The sequence below is a fragment of the Limulus polyphemus genome, unplaced genomic scaffold, assembly GCF_000517525.1.
Source record: "Limulus polyphemus unplaced genomic scaffold, Limulus_polyphemus-2.1.2 Scaffold91, whole genome shotgun sequence".
NCBI lineage: Eukaryota > Metazoa > Arthropoda > Merostomata > Xiphosura > Limulidae > Limulus > Limulus polyphemus.
The window spans coordinates 5,091-21,630 of NW_013665701.1; the positions used below are offsets into that span (position 1 = coordinate 5,091).

Sequence of the window (16,540 nt, forward strand, 5' to 3'; positions counted from 1 at the left end):
AATGAACCCCAATCTTATAATAACTTATACATTCTCTGTACCACCCCTTGGAGTTAGTACAACTCCATTCAAGTAGTGCATGACACAAAGGGCCATGCAAGTATAAGCCTATGGAAAAAACATTGTAGTGCATAACCTTAATCTGAGGTAGATGATTAGCACAAGTACATGTCTTTTCCACATCTGGATTACAAGGATGGCATTAATTACCTTCAATTGCCTCAGTAAAGATATACTTTTCATTAGTTATTGAAAAGTAAAATATGATATCTTCAGTGATTAGGGTAAGATTTGATATTTCCAGTGATCACAGTGCCTGTTATGGTTCTATTGGCTGAATTTATTTAAAACTAGAGGTTCTCACAAAACTTTTGATATGCCTGTTTTGTTTAAATGAATTTAATTTGGCTTCTTTCCTGCAGCTCTTTTTAGATGATGCTAGAATAAAGAATTTCACATCATGTTTCAAAGGTATGTAATATGTATATCTATAGAATGTTTTTGTTTCTTTTATAATTGAACATGTCGTAAAAAAGTGTTTCCAAAAATGAATTATTAATGACCTTAAAGTTTATAATAAATAAAAAAATTCAGAAGATGATGATGCTTAAAGGAGTAAATTAACAGGCCCTATAAATTATAATTTCAAATATGGTACTGTACCTCTACTATAACCTCAATCCATATCTTGTGTTTGTCCTAATAATTACATCTTTTTGGTTTTTACTTCTACCCATACTTCCTCCTCATTCATTTAATTTCTTCCATTTGTAATTTGTAGTCTATTTAGATATTATTCTGTCTGAGAATATATTGGATATAACCACATTTGTTGTACAGTCTTGTTACAGAATCTTAAGGGCAATCATTTTTTGCCTTACAATTCTATTTCTACTTGAAATGCCTTGCATTTATGTAATCTTACGTGTATGTGATCACATTCTCTTGGTACTTTATGCAGCTTACACTTTTTCATTACTTATGCTGGTACTATAAAAGTATTTGGGACCTTGATTTCATGAGTGTTGTTTCTCATTTAATTTCAGATTTTAATTTTTTTTCATTGTTATAGTCTAGGTCTTAGAACCCATATATTAATGCCTTGTCCTTTTCAATATGAATGTTTTAGAAATGTATAAATAGTGTTTTGCTAGATCAGTGGTTAGCCTGCATGGGTTTCACACTGAAGACCTGGGTTTGAATCTTGAGTGAGGAAAAGTGAAGATAGTCAATTGTGTAGCTTTGTACTAAGGTATAAACATAAATACAAATTTATAAATAATAATGCAAGTTTTATTTAATGTATGCACTTTCTTGAATTAGAATAGTTAAACATATTGGAAAGAAATAATGGCAAAATATGTTAACAGTATGTTACAGTACTTTAGATACTTGTAAATTGTCTTCTTTCAACACTTTGGTGACTCAAACTGATAATGGCAAATTACGAGTTGTGAATTATTTCAGGTTCAATGGTCATGGTGGAGAAATCACACAATTACTGCCATTGCATAGTTCATCTTAGTTGATTCTTTCACATGTTTGATTGTGGAAAAGGAACTCTTATCATTTAATGTAGAAGCAGGTAATATTAAATAAATGTCACAATGCAATTTCAAAATTTGGGAATGTTTATCTAATTCTTTTATAGAATCTCATACAAGTTTATAGCAAACATGTTCTCTTTTTGTTTTATAAACTGGCAAAACTGCAGGAGTTCATCTGCAAGAATTTCTTCTAGGTCATACTGTAACTGTAAATGCACTTGATTTTATAAGCAACTTCCACAATTTCAGTATTCATCATACTTAAAATTTCTGTTAAAAGTCTAAGTTTTTATTGAAGAGTGACATATGCTTGTTGAAAATACAAAAGAGCAGTGGAAAGTGATTTTAATGGAGCATAAAAATGTTTCAATGTGAAACTTATCTTTAGTTGATTGATCAGTTTCTAAATAATCAATATCATCAAATAATCTTTCTTTAACTTTTGACTCGTTTTTATCTCAATACATTCATAATCCTCAAAGTTTTTTTATATACAGTATTAATGAACTGTAAGGAGAAGCTGTTTTTCATTTCTTGTATATTTTAACCTGGAGAAAGCCCAGTTTCAGGGCTAAATTAACACCTTTAATATCTAACAATAACACATATTTGAGATTTTGTTTGTAATTTCAAGAAATTGGCACATATTTAAGTAAAACACATAACCTGGCATTTTATGCAAAATGCTACACCACAACATTGGTTCTCAATTCCAATTTTCTGAAATTATATAATTCACTTAAATGGCAACATCTGACTACTTTAATGAATGGAAAAAGAAAACTATTAATTTCCAATGGTTTGTTAGTTTTTCATTACTAAATGCCAAACGTCTTATCTTTTCCAAAAAAAATAAAATATTATTACACTCAAGTCCCCTAAACTTAGAACATATTTACTCCAGCAGAAATTAGATGACTGGTAGAAGTATCAAAAAGAGCAATATGTGTCATTTTACATGTCACTAATAAATCGGTTGCAACACAATCTGTGATAATTAACCAGGCTTCAGATACTTTGTGGACTTTATTTTGGAATTTCAGTGTGTAATTTATGCTGTAGTTTATTCAACTAGTTGTTTTATGGGAAACCAACATTTTAATTTATGTTTCATTTGAGCAGTTAGCTTACTTTCCTACGCATGGATAGAAGGTCTGAGTAGGGATAAGTTGTATTTGAGTTGGTCTGTCATGATAATGTAGTGAATTTATTTCAACCCTTTTTCTCCTTGGATGTGATCAGGAAACTAATTGCAGTAGGCTAGGACTTGATCAAGTTTTCTATTATGTTTAGATAAGAATCCAGTTACCTGTATTTCTTCTACCCCACTCAATATTCTTCGGGCAAACATTTTTCAAAGTTGATTGCAGAATTCTGGAGGTCTTTTTCATCTCACAGTTGGAAGGTTAACTTTCATTTCATCATCTTTAAAATCTTGTTGCCAGTTATTTTCTGTCATACAGTATTTTCTCTACTTGATGTCTACATTGTATTTAAGGAAGCTTATGTTATCACATTTGTCTCTTGGTGCTGTTATTAAATGTTTATTTGGTTGCCGTGATGTTATTTTGCATATATTCATTTTATGAGTGTTGTTTCTCATTTTATTCAAAACTAATTTTGATATTTAACTTCAGGTTTATGTATTTCCCGTCAGTTATAATCTACTTCATTTTCAGGAGTTAGGTGCTTCTTCCTCATTGATCATTGCAGCTTGATACTTTGCTTAACATGGACAGTTTTCTAATTTACCTGCAGGTGTATGCCCTTATTTTATGAGTGGTTTTTAGGAGTATTGTCTCACACTTGAGTTCTAGCTTTTAGGTCTTGTTATTAACCATTGCATAGTGGCTCATAGAATACTTGAAAAAATTCAGAGCCACAAACTTTTAGCTCATAGCTCTGTCATCTCTTGACTGATTTTGAGATCTAATTACAATTTTGGACTCAGGAGGTCAAACCCTTTTGATTGTTGTATTTGACCATGCCCAAGGTCTTGTAGATTAATTTACTGTAATCCTGCCTAAAAGAACTGCAAGTACCACAGCTATTGAGGATTCCCTCTTGTATTATGAATTTTTGAGTAAAAAAAGTGTTGCAGGTACTTTTATTTCACATCCTTCTTTGAGAATTATGCCTGGTAGATCTGGTATTTCTGGTAGATCTAAAATTCCTAATTTTTTATAAACCTTCCATAAAAATCACTAAAATTTAAATAGTGTTTCTGGTAATCTTGGGTGTTGGTTTTTTGATGATGTTAGCTTTGATTTGTTTTATCAATTTTAGGATGAAGATTGAGCACAAAATAATTTAGGCAAGGTTGATGCTTTTTTTTTTATTGGAAGATTTCAGAAGAACCTTCAGATGTAAAGTTAATGCATTATATTCAGCAATAACATCTCCAGATAGATGTTAAATAATCTGATATTGTCACTAATTTCATCTCAATCACTTGAAACAGAAAGTGCTATCACTTTTTTTCTTTACTCAAGAGGTACATTGTAGAGGTTGTCAATCCCAGTTTGGATTTTACTCTCATCTTTTTATTGTTCCCACGTATACAAGGGAATGGCAACTAGTTATGAATATTTCTTTCTTTAGAACTTTTTTTTAACCATTCCATGTTTCATAATGAAGAGTATTCATTTTTTATGTATTCACTAATAGAAGACCTTGGGGATGACAAAGTAAGATATTGCAGAAACATGCTGAGGTTGATTGCACCTTTATAAGAAAGCTGTTTCAAGTCCTATGCTGACCTTACTACATCTTCCTCCATCATTAGTTGTGTTCAGTTTGATTACAAACATTACTCACTATTTCCACAAACTGCAATTTCAATTGCCCCAACCATCTGTAAAAAAAAACAGTGCAGTCAAATTTAAACATACTACTTTCTCTAGACTCTTCATCATTTGCATACATTGACTTTCAAACTACATATAAGCAGACCAAAAGCTAATTAGTGGATTTCACAAGTATGCAATCAAATGGAATTGCTATGATTCCAATTTCTTCAGCCATTTTTCTCATGAAAATAATCACAGATTTTGATGCAGGGTTAAAAGCTTGTGAACTTTTAACTTACGAGTCTTTGTAAACTAAAAAAACCTAGTTTATTTTATGAACTGGGCACCAGAAGATGTGCATAGCTCATCACAGTTGTTTTTCTTAAGAGGCTCTTCTGTTGTAATCACAGACCCTACTTTATTGATAAGGATGTTGTTTCAGATTGAATTGGGATGTGGTTTTGGAGATTCTACTTTTACAGAAGCTGTCTTCAAAATGTTTTATCCTTTATCTCTAACAGTTTCACTATATAAATTTTCTCTTAAAAACAAACTTTTTTTTTTTATATTCCTTCATCTACAATTCTAATCAGGGGAACATTGCAATGTTGGATATTAGGGAATTTGCTGAGGTGTTATGCAGCCCATGGGCCTAAGCTCTCATCTATAACTTAATGAGCTTGTCATATTCCAGGAATATTAACTAAGAGATATCTCCCATTGAGTAGTCCCTCAATCAATTAGTCTTTTACATCTCTGTCAGTCTTTCTGTTGGCCATTGATAAACACTCTTGCAACCTCTTAAAACCATAAGTTACCACATTTCTATTTCCCAGTACTGCATTGTGATGCTATGTCACAAGTATGAAGTTCTTCCAAATATCATGCAATAGATTATATAGACCAGAAGAGTGTTTCAGATTTCTTGACAGATTGTCTCCTCCCAAATCATCTAAAAATAGCACTTTGATGATAGCTTGGTACATGTTTTCTCTATGTCCCTGTAGTCCTGACTCCATTTCACTTTGGTAATTCTAGCATAAGGTTATATTAGAGGTATATTATATATTTAAAATTAAAATTTTTAGCAGTAAAATGTGATTCAAAAAGACACTTAATATCCTTTATTATAGCTGTTTTTATCTTCTCCACTCAAGTTTGAGAGGAAATGTGACACCATGTTATGTCATATACATAGCACTAACTAACAAAAGATCATTGGCTTAGAGATTGTGAAAATATATGAGAGAAGAAGAAATAACAGAAAGAAATGAGAGAAGTCAAACTGCATGAACAAAAACTGTGACTTGATTATTCTAGCAGTAACTCTCTGAATTATATTTTACTATTAAAGTTTGAATTTTGTTTCATTTATAGTGTAACTTTACATCATAAATATTTTTGAACAGTTATTCTAAAATGTTTTTACTTTATTTTTAGAAAAAAAATTTCTCCACTTCTTTTTTACAAGACTTAAACAGAATGATACTGGGAAATATGAAAAGGACTTTCCATATTTCTCTCCTTGTGGGCGTGAGAAAAACTTTGTGAGATGTGATGATTTACCGATAGTGTTTACACATGTACATGAAGTACTTGAAAAAAATGGAGAAACAAAAGATTATTTGTCATACAATCATGCAGGTGACCTGCTGTTAGTAAACTTTGAACCCAACAAATTGTTCATGCTTCCACAAACTGGCCGTGTTTACCATCCAGCAAATGAGCAGTATGGAGGTGTGGGATTAGTCAAATCTTCCCTTGCCATTGAATTTAGCAAAAATATTGAATTTTGTGATGAAGAATCAGAAGAGTATGGCAAGCCAACACACTTTACATGGAAGGGATTAAGATATGAATTGTCGAATGAAATACTTAAACTTCTCAGTGAAAAGCAGTTTAGCCAACTTCATTATTAACTGTTAAAATTGTACCTGATTACTTGGAAGAGAAGTTGTTGTTTTTAAAACATGATGTAAGTGTAATGTATATTTGATAATGTGGTTATGCATTTTTTATGCATGCTCAATGCATTCTTTTCAAAATATTTGGAACACTGTAATTCTTACAAACGTGTAGCATATAAGCTGTACAGATGTGATTTGGTATCGTTAATGCTATATCTTTCTGTGAAAAACACTACAAATATTTCACTTGTCACTCATTAAAGTTATTTTATTGACTTATTGGCTTTGCAAGTTAATTTTGTACTTCTAATATCAGTGATATTGATTGTTTTCTCTGTTAAACACAATTAACTCATTGAAAATAATTATTTGTAGTTACATACATACATATATATATATATATATATATTCTAACAGACAAGTAAGACTGTATCCAATTCAGTGATTTTTAGTTAATAAAAGCCAAAACAAAAATTGCCAAAAATAATAAACCAGGTAGTTAATGAAATAAAAACTAAAAATAAAAAGAATGTCTTAAAAACTGAAATGAAATTATAAAATTTAAAAAAAATTAAATGGTATTATTATTTCATGGAAGTTTGAAAAAAATTGCACAAACTGACCAATGTTCCCTCTAATTTTTTTAATTCATGTTCGGAATGAATTTTTTCATCTATGCATTGAGTTGAAGACTGGCTCTTCCCTTCATCCTATGTGTTGGTAATGATTTGGTCATGACATGCAGCTCTTAACTTGCTGAAATTTTTTTATTTTGCTGAGGCCTCCATTCAAAGTCATTTACAGGGGTTTCAATTTGCTGACTTAACTATAGAACCAGTATGTGTGCTGAACATGTCTTCAAAAACAAGCAACTGCTGAAGAAAATACTCAATATGGGATTCTTTTGGCTACATAACTGAATGCAATAAGTGTGTGTGTGTGTGTACGCACACGCAAAATAACCACAAGAGGCTGAACAGTGTATGGTCAAGACCTGTCTAGAAAAAATCTACTGACTTAAAAACTCACTTGCAATATGTGCACAAGGAACAGTTTTTACAATTTGAGGAGAAGGAGGCATAAAGAGAAAATATGTTGGGAAGTAGGCATCGTGCTAAAATTAGCAACAAGTACTTCAACTACTTTACTACCATTATAGAAATGGAACATAACCTCGTCATTGGACTCGACAAAACACAAAAAATGAGCAATGCCACTCCCACTGCATATGCTTGTGAAGACAAGTATACCTACAAGACAAGTTGACGATTATGGATTCAGAGAGTTTTGTAGGACACTTGATCCAAATTTTAAAGCACTTGATGATTATTATTATTATAATTCATATTCATAGTAGTATTGTTGTAAAAATGTTCTTTTGTTGGGTTGTTTTCTTAAATTATCTTCTGATAATAATTAAAAGTTCAATGCACATAATAAAAAAAAAATTAGTTTATTTCATCTTTATCATTTCTGCATGCTGCCTTTACTTGTTTTAATGTTGTAACTTGTAGGTCTAAGAAAATTCCTTGCTAATTGTACTACAAGTAATGTAAAAGAAGACTTATTTGTACAGGTTCGTGGCTGATTGATCAAGTAACTGAATATACATGATAACTAACACAGGGACTTGATCAATCAGTCAGTTTTAGTCCAGTGAAGTATTTGGAACTGAATATACATGATAACTAACACAGGTCCAAATACTTCACTGGACTAAAACTGACTGATTGACTGGCATTCTACCAAATCAATACTCATTTACGATTCACAACAGACTGAAAGCAAAACACTGATTCTCATATTTCTAATCTACTCTCATCTCTCGATACATCTCGAATTCACTAGAATGTCATGACATCAAATTTAGAACTATCTAAGCTTACTCTCACAAATTTGCTTGATCTTAATATCGTGCACCCTCTAGGTAACACCTGAATGAAAACATTAAAAATACAGCCTACAACAGTATTATCAGAATAATATAATGTAGATTAAAAACTTTGTTTTATCATAGATTATGGTAATTTTATAAGCTACATGCACTTTTTGCACTGATGTATTGTGATGACTTTACCTGTATGTATGTTACTTACGTACTGTAAAAACATAAAAATATATAAATAAATTCATTAAAAAATATATAAATAAGTAAGACCTGTTGAGTTCTGTACAAAATCATGGAAATGTATACTAAATAATATGATTTAATTTTTTCTATTCATTTACAAATGTAAATGAATAGAAAGAAAAAAATCACACGTACTATATATCCATATTTGTTTTTTGTATATATATTAAGATATATAAAATTCTGTGTTGCTAGATTTGTTGCTAGATTTAATGCACTCTTTAACTTCATGTTTGTTCCTTCTTTATTTAAAAATAATAATATAATCAAAATTATAAAAATAATTCTGCAACCTCATCAAAATAGATTGTGTAAGTCCAATTGTAAAACAAGATAGAGAGATTTAAGTTCAATTTTCTGAAATTTAACCATTCATGGGTGCTCACGTAAACTATAAAGTTCTGTGTAAACTTTATTACATGAAAATGGTTTTGTTACACTATTAGACAACAACAGTTGCTGAAAAATTAATCAGTATAATTGCATTGTGTTTGTAAGTCACACATATTGAGTCTTAACGTTTAAAAAACAAACAAAAGCATTTGTTGTAGTGTGGATTACTAAATAAGAAACCTTTTATATTTGTTTGTAGGATTTGCAAAAATTAACTCAATGATTGGAGACAAAATGGAGAAGGCCAAAGCTGTAGTCAAGGTGGTTATTGGTTCACTACAGAGATTCACTATTGCCAATGACATATGGTCAGAAAGGGGTCTCCCTTTCCTATATGGAAACAAGCACAGCACATCCTGAATAACTTGTATAGGCTCATTCATCCATACATAGGAGAGATAAATGGAGAGAAGCTTTAGTCCAGTTAAAATCAATGGGATATCAATCTCAGAAAAGTACTTCTTATTGTAACAGACAGTGAGAGTTACATGGTCAAGGCTCTTCAATTCCTCTTATACAGTAATGAAGATTATTCATCTGTCTTGTAGTCTGAAGACAACAATGATGATGATACTGTTAACGAAGTGCCACACGAAGTTCTGCAGTTACATGGATTTCTGTGCTCTGCACACACTTTGTAGCTTGAGCTTGAAGAACTTGAGAAGAATGCAAATTACTCAAGTCTCTTGGGTAAGGCTAAGCAGCTTGTGAAAATGTTATCAGTTGCTACCCAAAAAACTCCATGAAAAATGTGGAAGAACATTGTACATCACTTCATTGTACCTGATTCAGGTCAATGCTGAACTAAATGAAACTTAAAGAATTAGCCTGAGATTCATACAAACATCCTACAGAAGGAAAGTTCTTCAAACATTCTGCCAGAAATATTGTATTTATAGTGTAATTTGCAGAACAGCAATCAGAACACCTTATAGTTTGCTGCCTGTCTGATGGGCCAATCAATGGCACTCTTACTGAAATAGAAAAGCTGCCAAAGCCTAAGTAAAGTGTCGGGCAGCTTTTGATCCACCAACCGAAGCTGAAATAGACACTGAACAGCCATCATCATCAACTGCTTGCTCTCCACCACCACCACTGAAGCGATTTAAACTTTTAGCCAAGCATTAGCTAGGCGTATTCTAATGGTTTCATCATTTCAAATCTTTCCAGTATAAGTACTAATAGATTATTACAGTGCAACCATAATGAAATCCTATAATGGTTTGAAAAAGAAGAAATCCAATTTATTCAAATGTCACACCTTCTTTGACCTTCTTCTGTCTCAACCACTGCATTCAGTTCAATCATGTACTAATCAATTAAACATATTTTCACTTATTATAAAATTTCACGATTTTCCATCTACAGCCCTACTCTATTACCATGCATATTTTGTCTCCCAATGTTTCTAGTTAACCCGGGCTATCTTACACTGAAAAACCTACCAAAAAGATGATGATGATAATGATCACATCTAGCACTGGTGAGCTCAGATTTCACAAACTTGGCAAACATCCACTTGAAATTCTGTACCACCCACTTGTTATACCCAACACTTCGCAAAACTCTGCAAACAACCAACTGTTAAAGTTGACTTCTTTATTTATGTGAACCTCTCCTGAGCTCCCAAATCATGTTATCTGTTGTGCCCATGTATCAAACAACAGAGAAACTTTAATAATTACTATCACACACCAATTACATTTTTGTAGGTCTGAACAGATAATCTACAACTTTCTTTTTCCAAAGTTTAATTCCTGGTGTGGCCAATTTTCTTTGAGCACGGCACATAGTACAGTGTGTATTCCCTCTCACAACCCCTTTTTGGAAATGAAGCCAAAACCTACTATGTTATGTTTTTATTCCCCTATACTTGCAAAGACTAGAGTATCTTCTGCTTTAGAGTTCTAGTGACTACTAGCTGCATCACAGGTCAGCTACTGCTTGTGAATTGTTCATAAGAATAGTACAACATAACATCATGCTTTCACAACTCACGATACAAGTTCCAGATGTTATACGCATCAATACATTTGCCAGTTGTGATAGTTAATATTTACCTTATTACACAACAAGTAGCACCAAGCTATTTTTTGATTCTTAAATTACTCATTATAAATTTCCTGATTGGTCATTTATGGTGTTTAACCATAAATAGAATTGTCAATACTTGTATAGTTTGTTATCATTGTTGCTGCAATGGTTATGACCATTCACTTATGTCCAGCATCTGGAAAGTAAACTAATATGCCTTCACCAGCTAGTGAGATAATTCATTGAATGCTACTGACACAGATAATGTTTAACAATGGAACTATACTCTATTTATATCTATATCTTTAAAATTTTCTGTAATTCATTAACCATTTCAATTACAATAAGAAAGCTATGTATTTTCATTTGTAGTCTTTGCAGGATCAGTGACACTCCAACCCCGGCTACAATGTGATGAAGAAACTGTTTCTATGCTTCTGAGCGCACACACACTTTTCTGGTTTTAATTGGAAACTTACATTTTTTATGCACTGGAATACAATTTTTCATGTTCTCAGCTATCACCTAAACCAAAAAAACAGTATATCATAATAGGTAAGACATTTCTACCATTACAGTCTTATGAGCTCCATCAGCTTCTCAAAAGTGGATAGCATGAAATTCATACAGTTTTTGCTGAGTACTGAAAACAGCTTTTAAGTTTACTTCTGTCACTTAGTTCTATTTGTCAGAAGCCAGATATAGCCAATTGGATCAATCATCACTCTCCAATGCTTCCAGACACTCTTTCATCCTAGCAAAGGAAAGGAACCTTAGTAGTCCTTTCTTCTTCCTAACAACTGTTACTAGAGACAATAAGCACTCTGCAAAAGTTGTATTATTATGTCAATATCCAACCAATTTCAGGAATGATAACAGTCATAGTTTTCCAAGGAAATATGCATGTTTTTTGTATTGGATGAATCAATGTTATAATGAGTTATTGTTGTCCAACCAAACAGCCAATTGTCTTGCAAATCATCAGCAAACTCTGATCACTTCACTGAGTTACTTTACTGAGTCCAGGTGATGAACACATTTCTAAAGTAGGCACTTCAGATGTTTTAGAAGCTGTGCATTCATTTTTGAATGTGATACTGTAGCTGCCATGCTTTCTGTTTGGTTAGTTTGTGACACTTCTGTTTCCATTAACATGCTAATGACCATTCTGGTTCGAAACTAAATAACAATGTCCATAATTATAGATCATCACTACTAGTACATTAGGAGGTACCATCACTCCCTTCTCAATATGCACATGTGCAACTCGCTATTCATAACCAAGTTAGATGTTTTTATACATAACTACAATTCTCTTGTTGCATGAGGGAAATTGCCTGACAAAAAACAGTTTTAAATTAGTGACAGTGTAAAAACCTTCAGAGACATGCCTCTCTGTTCAAGTGTTATTTTCCAGAACAGAGCTGGTATTAACTGATCAAAGTGGTAACTTCACTCAGTGTCTTATACATAGCAAAGTCAATTAATGTCCTAGATGCTCTAGTATCCATTATAAACTTTACCTGCTATCCATATATTCCAACATACCACTGGATGTCTTGTTCTTGAGTGTCTGATCCATCCACCAAAACATTGGATGGAAGCTGCATAGTGCACCCCACCCAAACTGATGGTCAGACTAAACTCAGACTTTACTAATTTAAACTAGTTCGAACATTTGCTGCGATATTGCTCAGAATGAACTTGCATATCTTGACCCTAGCTTACAACAGAATATAGACAATTCTGCATTCAATAACCAGAAAAGCTACAGTTAAAAGAGGGATGGATGCCATTACTGGCATCTTTCAAATGGCAACTCTTTCTAAGGTAAAAGATCTAGACAACTGAGTCTGGGTAGCCCTGTTGACCCACAGGGAGCCATGGAGGCTGCTCCATAACACACTGTGATGTCTTCAGCAGTGAAGCTTGTGAAACTGTTTGTTGAGCCTTGGAGCAATCATGGACCCTCGATGTTGTTTCAGAGCATATTCGGACTAAATCAAACTATGTTACCATTGGAACATCTTCAGTAAGAAATGAGATGTTCCTGAAATCTGGGTAGTTTAACATATCAGTGAAAAGCTTATCACGACCAAAAGGTGGCATGCTCAAGAAACCTTACCCATGCAATCTCCTGATATATAAATAAACATCCAAATTCTTAAAGCCTACGTCTTCAAATGTTAAATTCAACCCTATGTATTGCATACTTCTCCACAGTGTCACTTTTGATACTTGGTGGCATCTGTGTCTCAGTCATCATATTGTTCTTCATCCAACTGCTCTAAAGTATCGAGCAGTTACGTGTGTGGTATTCTCATTTTTACAATCTATTTATACTTCCTTGCCTCAGATTTAACCTGAAACCTCTCACACATCAGGTGAGTGCTCTACTCACTAAGCTAAAGCACAAGTCCATAGCACTTGCTTGTAAGGGACTTTTTTAACAATTAAAACTACTACAACTGTCCAAAATATTGCACTGTCTATTCTAAATCCGTCTATTCCAAACAATAGCCTCCATAAGATGTGTTATAAACCAGTCCAGATCCTCATTTGCAAGCCTTTTAAACGCTAGCAGGTTAACTTGTTTCACATATCTACTATTATGAAACGTTGGTGTATGGGAATCCACTGCCATCATCTCAACTGTTGCATGATAAAGACTCCATTAATATTTGAAAGAAGCCCTCATTCTCCCAAAATCCAGAAACATGCTCCTTGACAAATGTTGTGATCTGCTTGAGGATTTGCATCATTATCAAGTGAATTCAACAACCAACTCTGACACTGGGCACAATTTTAGAACACTACCAGTATACCTTGTTAGACAACAAGTCCGTTGACTGATCCAAGGTTCTGAAGAGGCACAGCGCTATGCTGACTACTCTGTAGGCGACACTGCGGTTGTTTCTGGGAAAATTCATTTACCATTTGCATATCGCTATTCTCCTTGGTCGTGGGTGATACAAATATAGTTCTTGCTTCAGGAGAGAGCTTCTCCTCATCTTTGCTGCACTATCATATTGTGGCATCACGGTAGGGATGCGAAGCACACATACCCCTTCCCCATTAAAACTGAAGATTTGGTCAAATGTGGGCACTGAAAAAGGCATTCGGTAAAATGTGAACCTTCATGTTTTTGTCAAAAATACAACGAGATTCAAAAAACAGTGAATTGAAACTGCCTTTCAGTAACAAGACGCTTCAAATTTCATTGTTATCTATCAACTTAAACATTTACCAAATAGTGCAACGTTTGCTTAACCGAATGCAAAAACTATTTGATAACAAGAAATTTCACATTGATTTGTTTTGGTCATTGTATTATTTTTCATCTAACCTGTAACTCAAATTTTATGAAAGGACACTTATATTATTGTAGTTGAGGGGTTGAACATCCAACTGAAATCGAGAAGTTTACTTTTAGAGAATGCGAAACCTTTTGGTAAAAACAAACTTTGCACTCCTTTATTATTTAATAGTTTGATTTTTTTGTTGTTTAGTCCGCGACACTCATTTTACCAAATGTCTTATCAGTACTAATTCAGGTTTTGAAAAACTGAAGGGTAATCAAGAAACAAGCTTTAAATTGTATCTAATCATGTGGTGCTTGGTTCACTCAAGCAAATGCGAAATCATTTCGCAAAAAAAGAAACTGCAGTTATTTATTATGCTGCATTTATTTCTTACATTCACGACCTATTAACTGTTCATTATCTATTTATTTAAAGACAAGACTTATAAGAATTAACATTTTGGATTTCCCAGTCACCTCAGCTGAAAGTGAAAGAGCCTTCAATAAGATGAGAGTTGTGAAAACAAAACTTTGGTCAACTATGTTGAACGACAGAATGTACTACTTGTTAATTATGGCTTAGGAACGTCCCCAGTGGTATGTCTGCGGACTTACAACTCTAGAAACCGGGTTTCTATACTCGTGATTTGCAGAGCACAGATAACCCAGTTTGTTGCTTTGTGCTTAACTTCAAATAAACAAACAAAGCTTATGAACAGGAGATCGTTATCGACCTAGATGATATTTTCACTAGATGAGTACAAATTAAAAAGAGACGTATAATTATGTAAATGACTGTACGTACTAAGGTTCAAGATTAAATCTCGCATATTTAATTGAGTAAAGTGAAAAAAAAAGCTTAATTCAACAAAATTAAGTCGTGACACCTAAGTAACTATTCTGGTTTGCAAAGACCAAAATTCGAAGATATGAGAATTTGCACGCCACAATTTTGTGTGTAAAAGTTTGCGAGATGACTACTTTTTATAAATATTTTTCCATTGTCTTTCATTCCACAAAAGATTTTGGCAGAGATTATAGATTCTCTTTTCCTTCTAAGATTCATATTGTCTCAGAAAGATGGTCAAACAGAACAAAGAAGCACAATCAAAATAAACTATAAACCAAATCTTTGATTGCTGTACCAACGTATAAGTCAGCCTTTGATATTCTGGTACACCGTACACTGGCTTTTGACAGGTAAGTTATAAAAATCTACAATGCATAATAAACTCGGAAAGTGATTCGCAAAGAATAAAATGAACTCGGCACATAAAGGAAACAAGTCAATAACGATCAAATCTAACACATGAACAATTTGATGCTGAGGTTTCTCCGCTAAACTGGCGGACTTTACTTCTGCACTGGATAAAAGACGCCAGTTGGGATATATTTGTAATACAGGGACGTATTGTATGTTGTTCATCCTTTCAGTTGAAATGCAATTTTTTAAGATCATGTTGTTTTTATAGTTTCCTTTTGGACTTAGTAAGGTGCCCAAGCTTTCTCTAAGTGGCAAGAGGAGTTTGCGTGTAAATTGCAGCTTATTTTTGACTCTCTAACGAATTAAGTCATAGTTATCAGCGAATAAGATAATAGCTAGGGTCAGTCATGCCTTATTTCGTACACCTCCAGCTAGGCAAGTGAGGTATGCTAAAAGGTGTAGACTAAGTGGAATATATTTAAGTTCATATTTGTGCAAGAGAGCTCATATTTATGTGTACTTTCAGTGTGCTTCAAACATTCTGGAAATCTTAAAGTTGTAACACTAGATTTTCTAGTTTTCCAGTAGCTATTTGTCTGTCTCCAGAATCTTTGTTTGCAGTTCCTTTGTTTATAATTTATTTTTTGTTTCCCATTTTGCATTCTCACAGTCATTTTAAAGTAAGTTCTTAGTAGTGGCTTTTAATCATAATTCGTTTGTTGGCGGTCAGAGTAAGAGAACATAAGGATTAGCTGCATTGTCAGAAGGCGACAAGGCTTCTGTCCTTGAGGTGAATTGAGCCTTGAAGTAAAGTAGTTGTAGTGAAATCCAAGTTAGGAATTAACAAAATAAGTATATTTTGCTTTTATAATGATTTATTTTAAGCTTAACATGGGGTTATTTTGATTTACCCTTTTCATCAGTCTTTAGATTAACTTACACAGGAGAAAACATGAACTGTTAAGAGCTTTGTTTTGCTATTAAAATCTTTCCTAGCTCTTGTCACTTTTACACATACACTCGGTTGCCTGCTGTATTGTCTGTTGTGTTGTATTATTGGGTATTATATTCTTCATTATTAGTGTTTAATGTATTGTAATGCGATAATGCCATTAAATGTTTATTATTTGTGGATCTGCGTCTTGTCTTATTCCTTTCATGATCCGATAACTGAAACTCAAAGGGAAAAACATCCCAAAGTCCGAGACCCTCCTATTATTAGTGGGCTTAACTT

At 33.1% G+C, this 16,540-nt stretch overlaps 1 protein-coding gene across 1 annotated transcript; it reads left to right on the forward strand.

Annotated features, from left to right (window-relative positions):
* Positions 1–344: 344 nt before the first annotated feature.
* LOC106468699 (UPF0598 protein CG30010-like) lies at positions 345–6,522 on the forward strand (the record flags this gene model as incomplete). Its single annotated transcript, XM_013929140.2, has 2 exons — positions 345–471; positions 5,777–6,522. Coding segments are annotated over 2 exons (606 nt in total), but the record flags the coding sequence as incomplete, so codon positions are not given.
* Between the last annotated feature and the right edge of the window lie 10,018 nt (positions 6,523–16,540).